The sequence below is a fragment of the Zootoca vivipara genome, chromosome 3 (genome assembly GCF_965207765.1).
Source record: "Zootoca vivipara chromosome 3, rZooViv2.hap1.1, whole genome shotgun sequence".
In the NCBI taxonomy this organism is placed as follows: domain Eukaryota; kingdom Metazoa; phylum Chordata; class Lepidosauria; order Squamata; family Lacertidae; genus Zootoca; species Zootoca vivipara.
In genome coordinates, this window is record NC_142586.1 from 30924802 (window position 1) to 30947024 (window position 22223).

The 22223-nt window shown below is 41.4% G+C and overlaps 1 protein-coding gene across 41 annotated transcripts in view; it reads right to left on the bottom strand.

Annotated features, from left to right (window-relative positions):
• Positions 1–22223, bottom strand: part of DST (dystonin) — a 299278-nt gene that overhangs the window by 146194 nt on the left and 130861 nt on the right. For 39 of the 41 annotated variants that reach the window (XM_035109746.3, XM_088665773.1, XM_035109753.3 and 36 more), the window contains 17 exons: positions 20660–20753; positions 18515–18669; positions 16043–16505; positions 15810–15938; positions 15576–15653; positions 15310–15471; positions 15105–15209; positions 12276–12371; positions 11284–11409; positions 10325–10477; positions 10075–10229; positions 9775–9901; positions 8940–9123; positions 6229–6386; positions 5137–5315; positions 4661–4799; positions 2122–2315 (listed from right to left, as the gene is read on the bottom strand). In XM_035109746.3, the coding sequence (XP_034965637.3) occupies positions 2122–2315; positions 4661–4799; positions 5137–5315; positions 6229–6386; positions 8940–9123; positions 9775–9901; positions 10075–10229; positions 10325–10477; positions 11284–11409; positions 12276–12371; positions 15105–15209; positions 15310–15471; positions 15576–15653; positions 15810–15938; positions 16043–16505; positions 18515–18669; positions 20660–20753 (2697 nt within the window). Of the gene's footprint in view, positions 1–2121; positions 2316–4660; positions 4800–5136; positions 5316–6228; positions 6387–8939; positions 9124–9774; positions 9902–10074; positions 10230–10324; positions 10478–11283; positions 11410–12275; positions 12372–15104; positions 15210–15309; positions 15472–15575; positions 15654–15809; positions 15939–16042; positions 16506–18514; positions 18670–20659; positions 20754–20863; positions 21209–22223 lie in introns of those variants that run through there. The other 2 variants (XM_035109750.3, XM_088665799.1) reach the window with 1 other exon arrangement.

Sequence of the window (22223 nt, forward strand, 5' to 3'; positions counted from 1 at the left end):
TAAACAAAAGGAAAAATGGAGCAGTCACGTTCCATGTCCTGCAACACTATTCCTCAGTTGCAAAACTTCAGGATTAGGATGTGGAGAAAAGACTCACTTTAGAATAAATTCCCAATTCTTCATATGCTGACTAAATCCATGGTTGTTAGAGAAAAACAGGTACCTAGTCTGTTACAAAAGTCATTATAGAAAAGGGCCTTGCAATCTACGGGAATAATAATAATAATAATAATAATAATAATGAGGAATGTTTTGTTTTCCTGCAGTTTTCAAGTTCGAGGCAGAAGGAGAGGGAAAAAGTGAAACAATATGTGGTAATTATGATAACTGCAACCCTAAAAACTGATCTGTGGTACTGGAGGGGGTTAAGATTGAGGGGATTCCCCTGTCCACTGTTGTCTACTACTTGGGGCACCCCCACAGAAAGCTGAAGCTGTGGAAAGTGAGGCAGTGGAAATACTGCTGCCATCAGTGCTCCCAACAGCAATACCCAGTGTAAGACTCTAAAACAGAGCATTATGAGAGCTGGGGCCATGGACCTGCTCAGTCCTACCTCAGTCCATTTCCCTAAGCTTGGCCCAAAACGCTCCTTCCCAAACCTTCCGGCTTGGCCTGGCCTACCTGAGGCTGTGGGGTAGTAGAACCCACCCCTCCATACCTCTCTATGGCCCCTCTTGTTCTGTGAGTAGCCATTAGTAAATAATGTGGGCAATAGTTAAAATGGCTAAGTTTTATACAGCTGAAGAAAAATGATGTTGATAACTAGCCAGGTTGTGTGTGTGTGTGTGTGTGTGTGTGTGTGTATTTCACTGATAGAAAACAGGAGGGTGAACATTTGTAGGGAACAGTCTGTTTAGTTACATGCGGCAGTCGACACAAAATCTGTTACCTCTTGCGCTCAGAGCGCCTATGCGTTGATGGTGAACTGCCAGCACAGTCAATTAAGCTGTCCGAGAGAGGCAGCATTTGCTTCATGTTTATCTCACAAGCACGCAGGAGCATTCTCATTTGCCATAAATAAGGGTACCTTAAACAGTCAGGACAGAAGACTACCCACACAGTGCTGCCTATTGCGAACCCAGTGCTTCTAAGACAGGCATGCTTTCCTGAAGATAGCAAGGATTTGAACCAAGGGAATCACAGACATGCAGTATGTTTGTGTGACATGCAGTATGTATCTCGCAGAAGCCAGTGTGGAAGTTGCTTCCCTGTGGCTTCTTTCCACATCGCAGCAGTAACATATGTGCAGGGTCATTAAGGGGGCCGCATGAAGGTGACAGCCCTAGGCCTAGTTGGCCCCTGCAGCCTCTCGCCCACTGGGCAAAGCTCTCCATCTCCTTCACTCTTAGAGAAAAGCAGGGAGATGGAGGCAAAGAATACCAGTGCCAATACTAAAGACGCAGCAAAAGAAAGAAGAAATCAAGCCAGAGGGAAAGAAAGGGGAGGAGAGACTAACAGAAGCGTCAAAACAACAAAAAGTAATCCTTAGGAGGAGGTGCGGAGAAATGTGTTTACTGAGGGTTTGCTTCATATGCAATGTGTAAGTTTACTGTCAATGCACTGGTAGTTGGATTTGGAAGGATTTGTACAATGGTGGAATGGTGTAAAACAGGAACACTTCCAAACGCTTGGTGAATCTACAGCTGGCTTCCCACATATTAAGTGGCGACTCTCCACAAGGAGACTGAAGAGGAGCCATGGCAACCACTGGGCGAGGCAAGGGGTGGAGGAAGGCAACAAGGAGCCCAAACCGTGAGATTTGTCCGGCTCCACACACTTCCCTAGGGACGGCCTTGCCTGTGCATGACGGAACCCTTCATATACGTGTTATAGGAGCTGTCTTGGAAGAAGTCTCAAGCAAGCTGCACCCGCCGTCCTGTCAAAATGCGCATGGCCAAACCAGAGAAGTCTTATCTTCCTTATTTCTCTCTCTCCTCAGTTATACATGATGGTTGAGGCCTCCAGCTCATACCTATGACTAACTTAGTTGGTCTCTAAGGTGCTACTGGAAGAATTTTTTTTTATTTTTTGTTTCGACTATGTCAGACCAACATGGCTACCTACCTGTAACAAAAAAAGGTTTCACTCTGAAGTTTCTGAAAAGAAAATAGGAGTACTAACCTGTTCTCAATCTGAGAATGAACGTTCTGCCACCTCTCGGTCAGCTGATCTGCTTTCTCTTTGTGCCAGTCGAAGTCGAGATCACGTTCCTTGTGTGTTTTAAACATCTGATCACTAATTGCTTTGGCTTTCTGGAGTTCGTCTTCTAGAGCATGGAATACTTCTCTTTTTACATCAACCTCTGATCTCCATTGCTGGTACACAAAACATGTGACATCTCAATACAGATCATAACGCTGCTGCTTCAAATCAATATGCATCATGTGCTATAATATTACTAACTAGTCATGGGGGCAGACGTCCAAAGTCTGTGGGGGGGGCCTAATCTGGCCCGCCGGTCAGTTTAATCTGGCCTCTGTGGCAATTTATTTCCTGGGGTAAAATTGTTAAAAGACCTCAACAACTTTAATCCTTAAAAAAGCTCAACAACTTTGGTCGGCCCTTTGGTTGGCCCCCACGGCCCTTCACTTCGTCAAATCTGGCCCTCTTTGAAAAAAGTTTGGACACCACTGGGGTATTCATGTTGCAGGAAACAAACAAAGCATCTGAATTTTCAGCCAAATGCTTTAAAAATTGTTTTGTATTTGCGCCATTACTGCTTCTGTAACTATAACGAAGAGGAATACTTTTCTAATTATAAGCATACCTAAGCATAGCAAATTCCCTTATGCTGAATAGGCTTCCTCACGAGAAAAGGGAAAACTTGACAGCTGTGTACCTAAGTTTACCTCTCATGTGGCTAATCTTCCCTGGCCTTCTTCTTCTAAGCAGCTAAGGAAGATTAGCTCCATAAGAAGGAACGGAAAAAGCTGCATTCTTTCCTGGTACAATTTGGCTGTGTGTTTTTTTCTTTTCTGAGGAACCATATGGGAAGGAAAGGGACCAGTAACTGCTTCAGGATCCTCCAATCCTCCATCTTTTGTTGGCTATAACAAGCATAGAGAACCTCCAAATGTTGTTGGACTACAACACCCATCATCCCTGGCCATTGGGCATGCTGGCTGAGGCTGATGGGAGTTAAGAGTCCAGCAACATCTGATGGATGACAGGTTCCTAATCCCTGCCCTGTAGGGTTGGGAGGGAAACCTCAGAATACTAAACTTCTGGTCTTCTTTCCACATGATGGTGTAATATGCAGCTCAGCTCTTAGTTAAGTGTTACTGGGAAATGACGTAATAGTCATCATTCATTCCTAATTCACAATATTTGACCAGTCAACTTGCCACATCTCAATGCCACTCATGTTTACTTTGTTTCCATTCTTCTACAGGCCAAAAAGAAGACAGGCGATTCAAGACAGATAAAATAAAGCACTACTTCTTTCCACAGCACATTGTTAAACTATGGAATTTGCTCCCACAGGAAGCAATGAGGGCCACCTACTCAGATAGCTATAAAGGAAGTTTAGACAAATTCATGGAAGAGAGGGCTATTGATGGCTATGCTCTGTCTCCAAGGTTGGAGATAGCAATGGTTCTGAATTCCAGTTGCTGAAAATCACAGGAGAGAGAATGCTCTTGTGCTCAGTCCTGTTTGCAAGCTTCCCACGGGCATCTGAGAGAACAAGATGCTGCTTTTCTTATGTTCTCATGACAGTACCGTGTTTCTCATATTATAAGTCATGTCTTATAATCTTTTTTTCTCAAGAAAATAAGCCTATGGCTTATTTTCGGGGGGTGTCTTATTATTTTTTTAAAAAAATACAGTATGGTACCTCCCCTGTCCGGCGCCTGGAACTGGCTGCTGCTGCGCTGCTGGGCGCGTTGTCGGCGCTTCAGCAGGGCACGCTGCTGGGTCCCACCGGGTCGGGGCTTCACACGGCGCGCGCTGAGGCTCTTGCCGGATCCCGGCTCGGAGCAGCGCGCGCTCCGGCTCTTGCTGCGTCCCGCAGCGCCAGCGCCAAGCGCCAACCCAGCGCCGGGACCGGCGGGACCTGCAGCGCGCGCGACAGGAAGAGGAGGGACCAGCGAGTGGCAGCCGCGGCGGCCAATGAAGGCTCGGCCGGGTGTTTTCCGTCGTTGTAGCTGCGTCCCGCTGCGTCCCTCCTCTTCCTGTCGCGGCTCGGCGCCCAGAACTGGCGGCTGCTGCGCGCGTTGTCAGCGCTTCAGCAGGGCACGCTGCTGGGTCCCGCCGGGTCGGGGCTCCACGCGGCGCGCGCTGAGGCTCTTGCTGGGTCTCGCCGCCGGGTCGGGGCTCGGAGCAGCGCGCGCTGCGGCTCTTGCTGCGTCCCGCCGCCGGGTCAGCGCTTGGCGCGGTGCATGCTGCTGGACATTTTGGAGGGGCAGCAGCAGCCGATTCCGGGCGCTGACAGGCATCTTCCTCTTCCATGGCGCCATCCAGACCTGCTCCCACCACTACGGCTTATTTTTGGGGTATGTCTTATATTTCTTCAACTCAGGAAAATCCTGCCATGGCTTATTTTGTAGGGATGATTTAAAATATGAGAAACACGGTATATATCAATCTACTTTACTTCTTTATATTACTTAAAAAGCACACCTATTTCTCATTATTATTTTTCTGCACATCATAAGAATACCTTTAACGTAGCCATAAGGTTCTCAATATTGCTCTTGTCGGCAGTTAATGGTTCTTCCTCACATAGTTTAGTCTCATAGAGTTTTACCAGTGCTTCAGCTCCTTGAGTGTTTTTCAGCACCAAATTTATAGTTTTTAACCTGAAACAAAAGGGATCACTTGTCAATCATAATTTCCAAATAGTTTTTTAAAAAATGTTTTAGTATATGATGACTATACGACTAAGATCATTCTTCTATTTATTTATTTATTAATTTGTTTAAATTTATTTCTGGCCTTTCAACTTTATAAACACTTTCAAGGTGGCCATATGGAATTCTGTATCTATTATTCAATTCAACAAAATATATTCATAACTGTGAATATATTCAGCTTCCCCTCCAAACACACGCTACATCATCCTATCAAACCTGTCTGCCACATGTGATGATGATGAAAAAGTGCAATGAAATGTGAATGACTTGATGGCTTACTTACTTTTCTATGTAAATGGAAGACATGGAGTAAACCTGATTCATATTTTGAATTACTAGGTTAAGCTCCGACCGCAGAGTAGGAACTGAAGGCGAACCAGCAGCTTGACTGAAAAAATCATCGCATTTGTCTGTGATTGTTTCCAAGTCCTCCTTGAGTCGATCCAGATCCTTCTTCAGCTTCTACAGAACCAAAGATTAAATGTTTTTCCCCTGTAGCAAGCAGAAGTTCTCAAACAATCATAATAAGCATCCTTAGGTCAAGAGACACTAATACTACAGAAGATAACATGAGCAAAGGGTTATGGGACCCTTTGGAGCAGCATGAGAGGCTACAGAGGAAAGAAGAAATCACAAAAAAGTCCCCTGCCTTTGTACCCCTGTGGGGAACCTCCACTGAACCTCAGTTCCTTCTGAAATTAAAATGGGCCCTTCCATTTTTAAAAATTACTTTTTATTGAGGGTTTTGTGTTACAAAGCAAACAGATAATGGTACATCTATTGTCTCCACTTTCAATTCATAGTCTTTTTCACAGTTCGTTTACGTTTGGTGAGAGACATTTTTGTCATAGACATCTTGCAGTTGGGGGAAAGGGGAGGTGGGGAGAGAGATGGGGATATCATTATTTCATTTTATTGCCTATTCTTAGTTGGGGGGGGGCTGTCCTTCCATTGTTTGTTCGCCCTTCCATTTGTTGAGCACTAGTTAGGGTTCAAGCCAGTAAAAGCAAAACTAGTTCACCCCAGCTAGAACTCAAAAGTCATAACCACTGCCACACAAAAACCAAACGACTTCTTTGATAAGATCCTTGCCCACTTTTATCTTCAAAGAACCAGTAAAGCTCACCCGCTCTGTCTGGGAATTCCAAAATGAAGGCATTTGTAAACAGACTGCCCCAAAACCAACTGGTGGCTCAAATGTTTACTTCACTTTAATTAGCTATACAAGTGCACATTACTTGTTGTAATTTGTTGATGCAGCCATGCAGATAATTGTAGTGGTCCCTTCTGAATAAGCTCTTTATGAGCTCATCATTATACGATTGTTACATTTCATGAGCTTTGGAGATCCCACAGAGAAGCTCAGAGGACTCACCTCTTGTTCAGAGATCCGAAATACACTTTCATGTAAGTCATCTCTCTCCAGTGGGGTTCGAATCTGCCTAATCAAACGATCTTCGCAATTCTCCAAACGAAGTCTCATGTTTCGAACTTCTGAGATGTATAGGTTGTAAATGGATTCTTCATGCTCCTCTGTTGGAAAGAAATGGAAGAATGCAAATAAAACCAAGTTTATTTAACGTTCCTCTGCCACCACACAACATATATTCTAAAGCAAGGGTCCCCCAACTTACCTGGCTTTGGGCCGGATGCCCGCCGCGTCGATTGTGTGGTGGGCCGGAGGGTGGGGGAGTGCGTGCGGCTGTGCGCGCCCATGCGCATGCGCAAACGCTATTTCTGGCACACTCCCAACCTGGAAAGCACCAGAAATAGCTTGTGCGCATGTGCAGAAGCCTCCTCCCACCCGGAAGTACACCGGAAATGATGTTTGCGTGTGCGCACAAGCTATTTCCTTCGCTTTTCTGGGTCAGAAGTCAGCAGCCGCGCCACGCCACGCCACGCCACGCCACGCCGGCGTCCCTGGGAGCCGCATAAAAGAGCCTCGGGGGCCATTTGTGGCCCCCGGGCCGTAGTCTGGGGACCCCTGTAAAGTCACAGTGTTATAACCTTGTCTGCAGTATCTCTGCTTGAACTAAAGGAAACATGCAATTAACATTAATGGGAAGTGGTCAAGAGGAGAAAGGGATGTGCTAATAATGTAGGGAGAAGAGGAAGCATGTCTTCAATTTCTTGTTTCCATGGTTCTCCATCTCTCTTTTTTAAAGCTACTATGTTTGCTACAACTATTACAATATACTGAAACTGAAACTTACACTCCACTTATATTGAGACCTGCAGGTGTAGGGCAGTATATGAATTCAATAAATAAATAAAATCTAAAAACCACCTTTCCACAAAATAACATACATTTTAAACGGGTAGAATATTGCCCACTCTGTGGAGCTTTACCATTCAAATTGGTCAAAAGCCCATAAAGAACGTTCTTTACCAAAAAAAAAATCAAATCTATTTTAGTAAGAAGTTTGAATGCATTTGAAAATTTTCAGATTTAGACCCACAATTTCCCCAGCCATTCATATTTCAAAGGTACCTCTTTACATTTGCAATAACAAGCATAAACAAATCTAGCAACCCCCCCCCCTCTTTCATTTCAAATAGATTTTACCCCAAGGGAAGATGTGGAAGTTCACAAATTGGGGTCACCTTGAGCATCTTCTCAAGTGGAGAAATGTAAACATCATAACAGCAAGACACAAAATCAACTTCTTGCTTGCCATGTATCATCATCATCATGTCTAAATATGCGCATCCCCCCAAAAACTAATATGCACATCACTTTAGTCATAGGTATTATCATCCCATATGTGTATGCACAGTGATTAACTGGATTGTTTATGGTTCGTCCAGAGATGATTTCATAATAAGATGGTATTAAATCTATAGAAATGAAACTCTTATCATTTTCTCCAGATACACAGTCGAGCACAGTATATCTCTGCTCCGTGCTTATAGATTTACTTTAATCAGCTTTCATCTGTTATTGCATTCCTTTCTATATCAGCATCAGCCTGAAAGCATTATATAATAAATCTATTCAGCTTTATGGAAGCATTTAAAGCTCAGTGATATCATATATTTTCAGAATGGAGATGGAATATTTACAACAGCAAGGAAGAACTTCAAAGACCTTTTTTTAAGCAGATACTCTTACTGTTTTTCCAAAGGATATAGGGTCCATTTATGACATACTTGCAGATTGCTTGATTTTTTTAAGGAGAGTAAGTAAACAAATGTAAGTGATGTAGTATGATATTCCTGGTATTTTATTTTGACAGGAAAAAAATATGTTCTTTGTACATTTATGTGTAACAGTAACAGATGTTCTTCCTCTTATTGTGCAACCTGCCAAAATAATTGTTCTATTTACTCACACAAATTATTACCAGCTCATTTTAGGAACCCAATTGAGATCTCAGATTGTGCGCCACTAAAATGCACATTACATTTTCAGCAATTATGCAGGGGCACAAGTTCTTTTATCTGCAATATAACATTTCAATATTTGAATCAGTTCTGAGTGTTATGAACAACAAAACAAACAGAAGGGGAGTCATGGGGCGATCAGCTCTTCTTTTTTCTTCCCATTTCATAAGTGATTTTCTCAGGAGCATCTGTGTTAATGATAGCTCACTGATTTCACACAGACACAAAACAAGTACAGAGAGTTACAGTCAGCTGACCTATAGCATGTGGGACACGGGACACAGAATATCCCACTTCCTCTTCTGCTATTTGAAAAGCAACATCTTAATGTCTGAACTGGCTCTGAGTGCTCACTGTTAGACCTATGTAATTGCTTACATATGCTACATATGCATGCCAAAAGCATACATGCCAAAAAGTATGTCTGTTTTGACAACACTGCAGCAGCAACTGTAGAAAAAAATAACAAACACTCATACAAGATGCTCATCTTTTCCATCTGATACTGTAAAAAATAATGGGCCTTTAGACTTTCCCAACTCATGTCTTCCACTGGTATCTATTTCCCTCTCTGCTTCTGAAATGAGCACCGCTGTGAAAGAGCCACAGTCGTATAGTTCACATATGTAACATTGAAAGGGTAGTTGATACCATAAGCATCCTGTATGGGAGATTTCTGCACAGTTGACGTGCTATAGTTACCTCTCTCTGCAGACTTGAGGAGCTCTTGGTAGTACTGCTTGCACACATTCACCTCCCTTTCCAGCTGAGCAATGTCAGCAACTGAAAAGGCTTTGGACTCCTGGCTGTCTTCAAGGAAGTCATCAAAGCGGGACTGCAAGTTGCTTAAAACCTGCTGGTGTTCACCTGGCAAGAGTGTCTTTATCTAGGAAAGATTAAAAATCAGGAGGGGTAATTAAAGTCTTTCCAACGTTGGCCGCCATTTTATAAGCCACATACTGTTTTGTCAGTTTCTTAAGGCAGTATTTTAACGTTCCAAAAAGGTAGTACACATGTTGCTCTGTGAGCACATCGGAGGATGTCTGTAGAGGAAATGCTCTTTAGCAACCAGAAGAAAAGTCAATTGTGATGACTCATTTCAATGAAATGAATACAGCAACTTTCAAATGCATACAAGTTAAAAACCCACATAACTGTCCTGGACACTCCAATGAGACCGGACAACATGCGCTGGGTGTTTACAGACATTGACATATGCACATTTTAAGAGCTTGGTATAAGAAACACCAATACAACACTGACATACCTTCATCAATGATGTCTACTATGGAAAACATGGAGCTTCCCACAATCTTAGCCTATCATGCTATAAAGGAAGCTTGTAGATTCTGGAGGCGACCAGCAAACTGTTGTTGCACATATATAACACAGGAATGCGGCACGTTACAGAACCAAATATTCAGGAACTGTGTGTGGCTACACTCAGCTTTAGCAGCTACAGAAAACTGCTTCCGAATCATGGAATATTAGGCTAGGTATATTTTGTTATGAGTGCTGGAACAGGCACAGAACTTACCGAAGCAACATTACTGGCTCGGACAGTTTCAATTTCATTTGTCAAATAGTGCCAGGAGACCACGCTCTTCATGTTTACATGTGATTCATGCCACAGGGCCAGGACATTCTGATATTGCTGTTCAATTCTGAAATGCACAAAGTAAAGGGGGGAGGGATGACAAATTAATGAATTGTCAAGTGGCAGTCGAAAGAAGTACATGTTACAAATTTCCTGTACGTTGTGCATAGAAAAGCTCCTGGAAGGCAAATAAGATCAATAAGGATTTCCATGTTGTGTGCACGCTATGCCAGCACTTACCTGTTTGCAGTGTCTATTGCTTCTTTGTTGGGCGGAGGAACAGTAAAACAGACGGAAGGAACCATGGCCTCATTACCACTTGGACTAATCACTTTCCATTTTGCCCGATGGGAGTTGCTTGCCAGTACACACTCATCATCTCTGTAAATGGTTATCTGGTTTTCAACAGAAAGATCAGAAAATCAGAATGAGCCTAACATTCTTATATTGTTCTGCCCATAATTGATTGGAAGAAATCTAAGGTTCCAACCTCAATTTGTCTATAGTCACAGATGGCTTTGATTGGGATGGATGTTTTCAGTGGATTATCTGGATTCCTTGGCTTCAGCTGAACTATTGTCTTTGCTCTCCCCACAAGGCCAGCCACTGTGTTCTTGTACTGCAGGAGCTGTTCTTTCTCTTCCTAAAAGCCAATTTATAAAGAAAACAAGAGGAGGGGTAACATTAGAAGCATCTGCAAATCAAACGTGTTTGAAACTTAAATATATATTTTCTGCTGTTTGTGATGTCTTACAAAGCATTGTTCACATAAATCAGAATGGTATCTGTGGTGCTATTAGTACTCTCTAACCACCATTGTTTATTGTGTCAACAGCCCTAGATGGCGATGGTCCATTTGTGTAATTCACCATGAAATAGTTGGGAGCAGCCATGTATGTCCCATTTTCAATAGTAAGGGCTATGAGGGGCAGAGTTTAATTCCTGTGCACTGCTTACCAACCACATTGAGAAGCAGTGGTAAAAATTAATGTCCATGACCTAAGATTCTGTTTGCAAAGAGGATTACGTTTTTATTTTATTTAACTGCATGCTTTGCAAACTGAAGATGTTCCCTGGCTATTAGCCAGTGGCGAAGAAGAAGAAGAAGAAGAAGAAGAAGAAGAAGAAGAAGAAGAAGAAGAAGAAGAAGAAGAAGAAGAAGAAGAAGAAGAAGAAGAAAGGAAACAGAAAGGTACAGAATACTGCCAAAAAATGGTCATCAGGAATTATGAGAAACATCTCATCCATATATTTCACTGACATTGTTTAAGATAATGAGCTCCTTGAATTATTGTTTTTGAAGCCAGAATTGTGAAAATAATGGTGATTAGATTAGTTCCCCTTAAGAAAGAACAATTTGTGATGAGACCTCGGTTAACTGTCTACTTTTAGTACTTCTGCTAGTAGAGGACAAATAGCTTTAGCCAAGTATGTATGGAAGATACCTACCATCGACTCTTGGATCAGATCTTCCAGTTTATGAATACTGCTGGACCTATCACAGCTGTATTTTCGATGAACAGCATCTCTTAAATTCTTCAAGTAATCTATGGCCTCTTTGGCATCACTGAAAAACTAGAATGAAAAAAACACCTTTTGATTTTAAAAAATACACCATTGCAAGCTCCGTCCTCAAGCAAGTAGTCAGTACAGCAGTCTGAAGTCCAGGCTGATAATCCAAGAGTGTGGTATACTTTCTTATTAGATGAAGGAGACATAAATTTCTAAAATCAATTAGAAAACTAAATGAGCCCGGTCACCCCAGGGTACTCCAGCACCAAAGGGGATAAAACCACCAGTCCTCTTTACCCACTGGGCTGCAAACTTAACAACTTTCTCTGACTTCAAACATGCAGCTTACAACAGTCTGCAATGCCTAGATACTTATGAAGTTAACTGGGTACCCTTTTAATTATCTGTATATGCATTACTTCTTTGCAGTTGGGAAAAATAATAATTCCTGCACAGGGACTTTCTTTCCAGTGCAACCTGGGTAAGTTTCTTCTTCCCTTTCCTGTCCCTCTCCCCCCACTCACAGATGATTGTGGTGTGGTTTGTATTGTTTGAATAGAGAATTCAGGACACGCAGCAATATAATAATTGCTTCTAAAATCAAGTGGGAAAGATTAATCAATTTCTTGGCCCATTTGAACCACATGAAAATATTGGTGTGAAAAAAGTAGCTTAAGTCCTTTAGTTCACATCCACTCTGAAAAAATATGGAACAAAACTCATAATAAAAACAGCACAGCACTTTTTATAGACATCTGCAGCAGTAAAATAGGAAGTCCTGTGAAATGTGAAAATTCTGGTTTAGATTTATTGCAGGGTCAATATGCTATTATTTGGCATAAAAAAGCATTTAAAAATCTTTTTCTTCTTGCTGCTGTTAAGAGTTAAATCTGTGGTTACTCTACAATAATACCCATGTGTTAACGTACCTCAAAATATGCAGTGTTTTCTCTCAGATGCTGTTCAACACATTGGCAAAGCTGCAAAATCCAGCTCCACTGTGTTTGCATTGCAGCTCGGTAGGCCTTAGGGATACAAGCAGAGGAAACAAGTCATGTTTCACTGTGACAGAAGCAATTCAAATGAGGAAGAGGGGAGATTTGAGGAATTGAAGCCCCTGCCCTGCCCAATTTTCCTACTCAAATGCCTTCGACTTGTTATAACAGTAGGAAAAGAAATCACACCAGCCTCTGAAAATATCTAGTGCATTTCTCTATAAAAAGCAATAAAACTCTCTGAACAATTTACTTATTAGAATAACTGTCATTTATAACCTGAATTTCTTGAATGCAGGATCTGCTCTATCCCGGCTATGGTAGAACAGTAATATTGTTGGCCAGCAGAGGCTGCTCTAAATACTGTAGATTTAGAATTCTCCCCAAGCATCTCCCATGGAAACCAGTGGGTGTCTTGTTCTCTTGTTAGAAGACAAATTTCAACTCAATTTGCTAAACACCCTACAGATAGTGAAACTGATCTGTTTTGTCATTATGAAAACAAGCCACAATAAAGACTTAGGCTCACATGCTCCCCCCCCCCCCAAAAAAAATCTCTCCTCCTTGGCTGCAACTGCAAGAAGGTTTCTGAAAGCTTTCGCTTCTTTTTTGATTACTTGCAGCTTGTCATTCCACCTTTTCTATGGCTTGTTTGAAACAAGTTGAGCTCAAACCATGGAGTGATCAAGCTACCTTATTTCAACAAACCAAAGTTAAAAGTTAACTTCCGTCTAGGGCTCTGACATCAGACTAAATTGTGGTTAATCAAAAGTGAAAGTTTCAAATCTCCTCACAGCTGCACCAGAGGTGGAAGAGGAAGTGTGTGGGTCCAAGATTTGTTCCAGCTAGTTCCTTCTCTAGATAAATGATGGTGCATTGTGACATCTGAACGCAGTCTGAATTTGTCCATAAATACAAACTTTTTAGGAGGTACCAATACGATATACCTAGTATTAATTTACATAGAAACACCCCCTGCAACATCAGCCCCAACAGTACGGCTTAATAGCCTGAAAATATCATAGAGCTTATCTTCTTGCATAAAAGCCTTATTGCTTCAGAGCACAAACCCTGAATGCCTATCTGCTTTGTACACATCCTAGTTTCCTGACAACCACGTGATCACATTTGGAAGTCTGGAGGCACCTGTCAGGGGGACTCTCTACAGGGACCCTCCCCCAGTCATCCTGACCAGCACTTCGCCCAGTGATAGCGCTAGCAGCGGGTCAGGAGGAGGGAATGAGGAATGGAGCAGAATGGAGAGGGGGCTCCAAGACGTATCAGAGCCTCGGCACCGACCCAGCTGGCCAGAGGAGGAAGGACAGTGCACTGAAGTGTCGGAGCCTCTGCAACGCTCCAGCCAAAGGATGGGAGAAGGAACGCAGCCCCTTCCGGCGCCCACATTGGGTCATGCACCCAGACGTAGGGCAAGGGGTGGCGTTTTGGGGTTCCCAGACTATTATGCTGGTGCAAAAGCAGACAAGCGCCATTGCCGGGTTCTGAATCAGACTAGGCAGTCATATTTTCTGATGTCTCTGCACTGTAAATAGTATGCACAATAAAGCTCTTAAAGACAGAGCAGACTGGAGCATCTTTACTTGAGAGTAACTGCAACAATCCCCTGACAGCACCTGTGGTAGTTAGCATGCATTTTAAAACAAAAACAGAAGCACTCATAAATTCCAGGTGTTGTTTGGACATTAGATGCATTTTGGACTAGAATCAAGTCACACATTGTAGGCACACGACATGATGCCAGTCTGAAATAAATTCAACGTCCAAACAATATCTGGAGTTTATGAGCAACAGCAAGTGCCTGAACTTCACACCTTAAATGGAAGCAATGTAATGAAACCTTTGCACGTAAGAAAGGCCCAGAAGTTCCCCGTCAGATGAAAACACAGAGCCACTGCTCTGTCACGGGTTACAAAACTCAGCCTCACTCACTGGAATATTAATGGGCACTGATGTAACATAGCTCTCAGTAAAGTGTCTAAGGCTGAGCGTTTGATGGACAAAAGCATTAACAACAGAAATCTGGGATGGGGCCAAGGAGGAGAAGGATAGGAATGGAAAGAAATGGAGTATCTGGCAACAGGGTATGCTTGGCTGGCTGGACACTGGAACTGGCAAGAATGTATGCCTGGCCAGCCCTTGGAACAGCAGCCCTCCCACAAGTGTAGTGTAGCCAACCAACTAATAACCCCCTACCCCCTGTATTTTGTTGTGGTTCCATTTATTTCATGTCATTGCCATGTCCTGTCAAAATTAAGTGTATGCTGTTGCACTGTAAAGATAAACACATTGGTTCTGCCATAAGCTTTTGTGAACTACAATACACTGCAACAAATGCACATAGGGATTGATGAATCTGTCTGTTTCAGTTTCTCTCAATTTCTCATTTTTCCAGAATTATTATTATTATTATTATTATTATTATTATTATTATTATTATTATTATTAACGTTGCCCAGTATACCACCCTTCAATATAAAAGCACAAAATACATGATTAAAAACAAAAGCAAAGCCAACCAACTAATAACCGCCTACCCCCTGTACAGTTGGGGCAGTGGGTTTATCACATGTCCATGTAGCGCCTGACTATGAAATCAAATAGTCTTATTTTACTGAACATTTTCTGGAAACGAAGCATGGGGACTACAGACCACCCAGAAAACAAGTCTATATTCTGATTCAGCAGCCCATAAAAAGAGCCTTGACAGACTCTGTTTCTATTCCTAAGTTATGCTTAACAACCTACCTCAATAGTTAGCCTTGCAGGGTGGTTTTCAATTAGCAATTGTTCTGCTATTTCCTGAACAGATTTGATAATTTCTTCCTTCTGATCAAGTTCTCTCATCAGTTCCTTCCAAATAAAAATACAATTAGCTTTAGAAGCCAGGAGCAAAAAAAAAAAAAAGAGGCCACATTCAATACTTATTTTTGACTATTTTAACAATGCTTACTGCATGGTAGTCTTTTTTCCGTGCTATATTTGTATTTCTTTCACTCCAGTCATATGCAACCTCCTCCTCTTCTTTCTCATTCAGCCATATGAGTTCTCTGGTAGCACGAGATACAAAATTGTGAAGGGTATCGATGTGTCTTTCCTGATTTCTTGAGGTGTTCTTGAAAAAGATAGTAAAAGAAATCCATTTTTTTTTTACTTTAAACCTTTCGTCATCAAAGTGGCATCCAACTAAAAGGTGGGACTACCAATCAGCCATCTTACCAAGAGTTTTGCATATTGGCTCTCCAGTTTGTGCAATTTGTCTGCATAGCTGAGTTTAAGGGGAGCAGTCATCTGGATCTGTAAAGAACAAATTGGTTCAAAGAAAATATATATACGGTATATTTAAAATCAAGCACATTGCACACGTGTGTATGTGTGTGGGTATATTCCTAATTTTTATATGCTGCTTAATATATAACCACAACACTCCCCTCCCCCCCAAAAAAGCTGTACCTCACTGATTTTTGCTTCTTTAAGGCTTGACTCAAATTCTTCAATAGCTTTGTGGACATTCTTGTGATTTTCTAAATGGCTTTCGACGCTTGGCAAATCCGAACCCCATTCAGCTCGATCAAGTTGCACCTTGAAAGCAGAAGTTCAGAATTAAAGTCGAGCCCTCAAGCTGGTGAGAAAAATGATTAGGCACAGACTGAAAATTTTTAAAAATGTACATGTAAAGATGTTACCTGCATTTCATCTACCCATCTGAGAAGATCCTGAACAAACTTCATGTTGACTTCCTCCTCTGTTAAATTCTGATCGATAAATGCCGATTTCATCAGAGGTTTTCGGATCTGCATCAATTTGAGCGTTTGCAGTGCACCAGTGTCAACTCCTGTTATGTAGCTTTGAATTAACCGTGGTGGGAAACCTGGGGTATATGCTGGGGTGATGGCAGGAGTCATTCTTGAAGAAAAACCCGATGATAAACCTGATGTTAGACTCGATGATGTCAAGGAGGGTGACAAGCCCTGGCTCAGTCCAGAGTTTAAGCTAGGGCTGAAGTTTGGTGCAAATCCTGAGTTTAAGCTTTGTGTTATTCCTGATATCATCATCTTGGTCTGTTCTGTAGTCAGTGTCCTCCCCTTGCTGTAGACTGAGGAGCACTCTGCTCTTAAGGCCATAAGGTCATCTCGCAGTTTTGCAACCCTGTTTCAAAAACCAGAAAAAGCATTTACTATAGAAGTGAAAAGATCTGGATATTGTCTCGGGATTTTCATGAATTCCCATCATTTAAAAAACAAAGAATAATAAAGCTATCTTGTATTTTGTGTAAAAAAAAAGGGAGGGGGTTGTTTATTACGAGTTCAATCCACACATTCGATAAACTGATAGATATATTGGGGAATTTTAAAGTGCAATGGAGCTATATGGCAATGTGCCAAGTAATAGTGTGTGTTTGGGCATAACAAAGCCATCATAATGAAAAGTAGTGCCTCTGGGAAAGGCAGAGGCAGGATCAAACTCATCCTCCTCTTTAAAAATAGAATGTAAGGATTAAAGTGATAGACAGTACTGTTGTAACAACTGCAGCCCCAAACACAACTACTATAAGGTAAGAGAAAATTGAAGGGATCCATTTTGTCTCTGCGTGATGCTTCCTGAGCATCTCTGTAAATGCAGGCACAAAAAGAATATCTATTGTGCACTGGATTTTTTGTGGATCCTGCTCAATTGGCAGTGATTTCCACAATCAAGATGGAAAGTGTTCAGTCTATTACCGTAGCAAGACACTTCCCAGAGAAGCTGTGGGTGTCAGGGCTGACCCAGGAGCTATTGGTGCTTGGGGGGGGCACCAAACAAACAACCACCACCCCTCAGCCTCCTCTGCCACGGGCATCCCATGCCCCCCTTCCTCCATAGGCATGCCACGCTGCTGCCACACACCCCACTGCTGGGCATGCCCTACACTGCTGCCATGGTTGCCAAGTTAGGCCCTTTGCTCTAAGTGCACCCACTTCACAGCTACCTTAACAAACAGCAGCAGGAAAGACAGCCATTGCAGCAGCACACACCAGCTGTAGGGGCGTGGCAGAGGTGGAGGGGACAAACTCAGCTTTGGAAAAGTTGTTCTGTGTTAGCAGTTAGAGGTTAGAATCAATATGATAACACCTTTTACAGAGACAGATACCTAAATGCCTGTGTTTGACAATCATTCGTGTGCATAGATATTACTGGGGTGTGGGGAGAACAGCTGGCAATATCTCAAAGCATCAGCACTGTACAAGTATAGCCAAGGATATATAGGAGATCATGCTAGGGCACTAAGATGTTGCATACTATGGCTATATTGAAACATAATGCTAAACTGTGGACTGGTGTTCCATGACAACAAGGCTAGCCTCCCCCTGGGCTCCCCTTTCTCTCTTCTTTCCAGCTTGATCATGAATAGCAGACTGGAAGCTTACACTTCCAGTTTTGCATTAATTGCAGTTTAGTGTGTAACCAAACTGTGGTTAATCTTAACTATGGTTAGGGGGAAAAAAGTTGTTTGAAATTGGCTTGTTTCCACTAGCTGGATTTAAGCTTAGGTTCAGGTTGGACAACATGGCAAGCTACAGTTAAGCTAAAATGAAAATAAAGCTTAGGCATACACTACATGTCAGAGATGCTTGCAAAATTCAATAAGCCATTTAGTGTAATGATCCAGGCAGCCAAGCCACAATCTACAGAGGAAAAAGGTTTTGCCATTTTGCCATGCCATTTAAGTTATCTAGTTCAGGACAATTTTAGTTACATCTGGGAGACTGAAATTTCTGGTGTATGTGGGCATCCTTTTACTTTTAGTGTATTTCTGTTAAAATTGCAGATATTACCAGCTGCAGCCTTCATTATGCTTTTGCATAGCTACTGATAGGATATGAGATGAATGCTCCTATTTCTTTCTTTTTAAATATTATTTATCAATAGCATAATAACATCATCTCATTAATTTTCAATTTTGAAAAGGAAAAAAAGCCAGAATAAACTAGTAAAAGAAAAGAAAAATATATAACTCAGATGAGGGTAGAGTTTGCTACAACAAAGTATTGTTATTCGTCTACACAGCTTACTGTGCATCAGAAAAAGAAAGAAAAGGGGCTTTCATGGGCTAGAGAAAAATTCTTAAGCATATATTCACATAAACTCATATTTCTACATAACATAAATGCACAAACCTCTGGATCAGCTGATCTGCCTGATAATATTTTCCATCAATAAGAATCTGGGCATCCAAGACTTGTTGACGCAGTAGATTCTCACATTCAAGTAGATAACCTGCGATCTCAGCTTCATTCTGGAACTGCAGACCTGATTCTAATCGCTTTGCATCCTATGTTAAAATTACAAATTGAATTTAATCATGGAGAAGAAACTCTATATAATATACATGGCATATTTTGTACCATTATCATATTCTGAAATTTACAATAGTTACAATAGTTATCTTTATTCAGACATGCTTTACAATGTTTATCTGTGGATTAGCATACAGTACATGGTAAGATAAACCCAAGGTGAAACTCAAAGTTACATTATCACGGTGATGATTATAAATCATATTCAGAATAAACTCGTTAAGATCAGCGGACTTAAGTTAGTCCATTGTTTCAATGGATCTAATCTGAGTATGACAGTCAGATACCTCCTAGATAACTTGGCTTTTTTTGATACCAATCCACATTTTTATATATACATAAAATAGGATGCTTCGTCCAGTGTGTGTTGCAAAAAAAGGTGACAATGATATTTAGACAGCTAAACCAATGTTCATGTGTATAAACCCATAACCTGCCACTTCCTTAACCCATCAATCTTTGTGTGTGTGTGTGTGCGTGTGTCAAGATTGTGGCACTTAAAATATTAAACATTTTAGCTTTTGCTTTCATCAGTAACACCACTAGATTTCAAGTCAGTCATTGGAAACTAAGGTGATAGCCTTGAGAATGGAGAGAATTTACAGCAAAGTGCAAGACTTCAAGTGTCCCAGGATCAGACTTTTTTCTGTTGGAAAAATTTCATTCTGAGTGGTTGCAACTTTCTACATTAAAATGCCTTCCAAAAGGTTGATAAAGCTTTCTCTTTGTGATGGCTGAAGTGCTTTCAAAAATGGTTACAAATGTGTAGTTGCCTTGCTACACACCTTTCTAGCATGCAACATTGCAAAGACTTGCAGGCGATATTCTTTTTTACTGAACAGGTTCGACAGACAGTCTGTTTTTACTGATGGCATTTGCCCTAAGATAACTACAGCTGATACAATGGTTGGAGTCACAATAAGGTAACAAAGGACTGGTACCGGTAGTATTTTGTAGGTTTGGAGGCTGGAGGAAAGCAGTGCTAGGAGATTTTCTGGTGGCTTTTAAATGGTATTATAACTTGGCTATTGAGAGGTAGATGTCTTTAACTGCAAGGTGGTAGCTGGATAAAATTATATCATGACAGGGTTGTGGAGTTCCTTTTTAGTATCTTCAAGTAAAATATTAGGGTTTAAGCCATAGGCGGCATAGTTAGGGACATAACCTTTGCACCCATTCTAGAAATTGTAAGTCATCCTCCACCACAATCACAAGCTTGATTGACCTGTTGCATGACATTTCCACGTAGATGACCACATTCTTACAAACTCATTAATATTTCTATAAAGAAAACACCATCCAATTCTTGGATACTATAAGGAACAGAGAACTCCTGGATTTACAGACTGACTCCTCTAAAACATTGGACTTGGAGAATATTGCCTAAAAGCATACATGCACTTTAAATCATTTTCACAAACCTTGCTTGCAAAATTATAGCAGCTGTCTTCTTCCTAAGAATGGTCTCCACCCTTAGTATTCGCAGGGTGGAAACAGATGCTATTCTCAAGTGAGGCTGTGAACATACATTCTCCACCCTAAAAACAAATCACCTTGGAACCCAACAAGTGTATGGATTTAAAACATTTAACATTCTTTAAGCCTGTCCATTTTGTCTGCCACTTATTAACATCAGCTTCCACCTTCATTTCATACTACTGGTGAAATAAGTTGCATGCTTTTCTAGGATATCCCAGTATGTTCTAGCCCCTGCCAACCAACAAAGAGGTATTCTTCTCGTCCTCACAACTCCAAGAGATGTTGCGGTTATTCCAATTATACCAACAGAAGACCTCAAGCCAACAGATGGTGATTTGGTATTGGTCACCCAGTAGGTACATGTCTGTGCAAGGATTTTAATCCAGATTTTGCAGCTGCAACTCCACCCCTTTATCCAGTGGTCTTTGCTGGGGGGGGGTGTCTTTTATACAGATGCGGAGACAGAAGCTATCCAAATACACTTACTGATTGCACAGCATTTCGAGCAAGCATTAGTTTGTCTTCGCAGCCCAGGCTGTCTCGCTGAATTCTGTTTGCAATCTGCTGCAGCATTTCTAACCTAAAAGAAGTCAGAAGTTAAGACAAATCACATGGGGCTGGTCATTAACATCTCAATTCTGCTACCAGATAAAAATGCACCACATTCTGCAGAATAATACCAACACTTACCTGGTTCCTTCCTTGGGACCATTGCCAAAGCTTATACAAGAATTAACAAGGGTTGGACCACAGTTAACAGACAAAAAGTTTTCATTGGAATCAATGCTGGTCCGGGTGCTAGTGCTGTTACTAAATAAAGAGTCACTGCTGTGGTAGCCGTAACTGTTCGCATTCATTTTTTTACAGCCAGAAAGCTATCCCGCTGGTCATTTAAAAAGTTGAGAAGACAAAATGCCTGCAAAAACATACAGCTTCCAGGGACTAGATGGCTTTAAGGACAAGAACCAAGCTCTGCATCCTTAAATAGGTCTCAGCATGCATATTCAAAGCCCTTGCAAGTAACATTCTGATTCCTCTTCAGAAGACTTCGCCTTCAGCTATATATGCCAATGTGGGCTTGGCTTCTGTAGCTTGAATTGCCTGTGCAAGTATGGACTAATCAGAATGATTAGGGTGTTCACTCAGAAAGAGGGATGCCAAATATTTTATGTAAGAGTCTCATCCAATTTCAACAAACTAAACGATTTGAGGAGTGGGGAGGGAACTCCCCTTCAACAGTTTCACAACCTTTAGTCTCCCTACACTGAGCATAGGTTTTTCAATAGTTTCTCATCCAGGTCCATAACCACTTTGCTTCAGAAATGTTGCTTCAGAAATACTGCTCCCAAAACATCCATGGCCCCATACACAACAGTCTAGACATTTGCTATAAACAGTATTAAAGCTTATGCTCTGGCTCTGTCCCACTTAAAACTATACATAGCCCCCGTTGGAAAGAACTAAAATTAAGTATGTGTAGTTTGTTCACTTTAAGCACATACAACATGCATTTATTAATTTTAAAAAAAATCAGGTCAAAATACTAAGATTAATCATTATCTTCTAAATAGGAAAATTTGTGCCTGCCTTGCCATATTGATGCCACTTTGTTGAATTTACTGGAGATACTGTGGTTTAAGATGTGACAGTGTATCAATTATTTGGACTGCTTCATCCCTATGGGCTGTGTGTGTGATTCAGAATGTTTGCCAAAGTTGCTATATCTATTTTACCTCCTCCTGGCAATCAGTAACCATGTCAAATGAAATCCAATGGCATTCTTTAGCTTTCAGCTCACAGAAAATCTCAATTCTTATTCTTGTTTCAAATGGTAAATGAGCAGCTAGGATCTTCCTCTGTTGACCCTCAAGGATGATGCAGCAAACTATCTTCTCTAGAAGGTAGGTAGCTTCAGTCTTACTCCTATTATTCAATCATTTCATGTTCTATAAAACCCCACCCATATCACGCCATTGCTGCTTGAAGCTATAAACAAGTTGAGCTTTTCCTTAAAAGACTGTGCTGGCTTGCTATTCGGCCCTTGCATGCT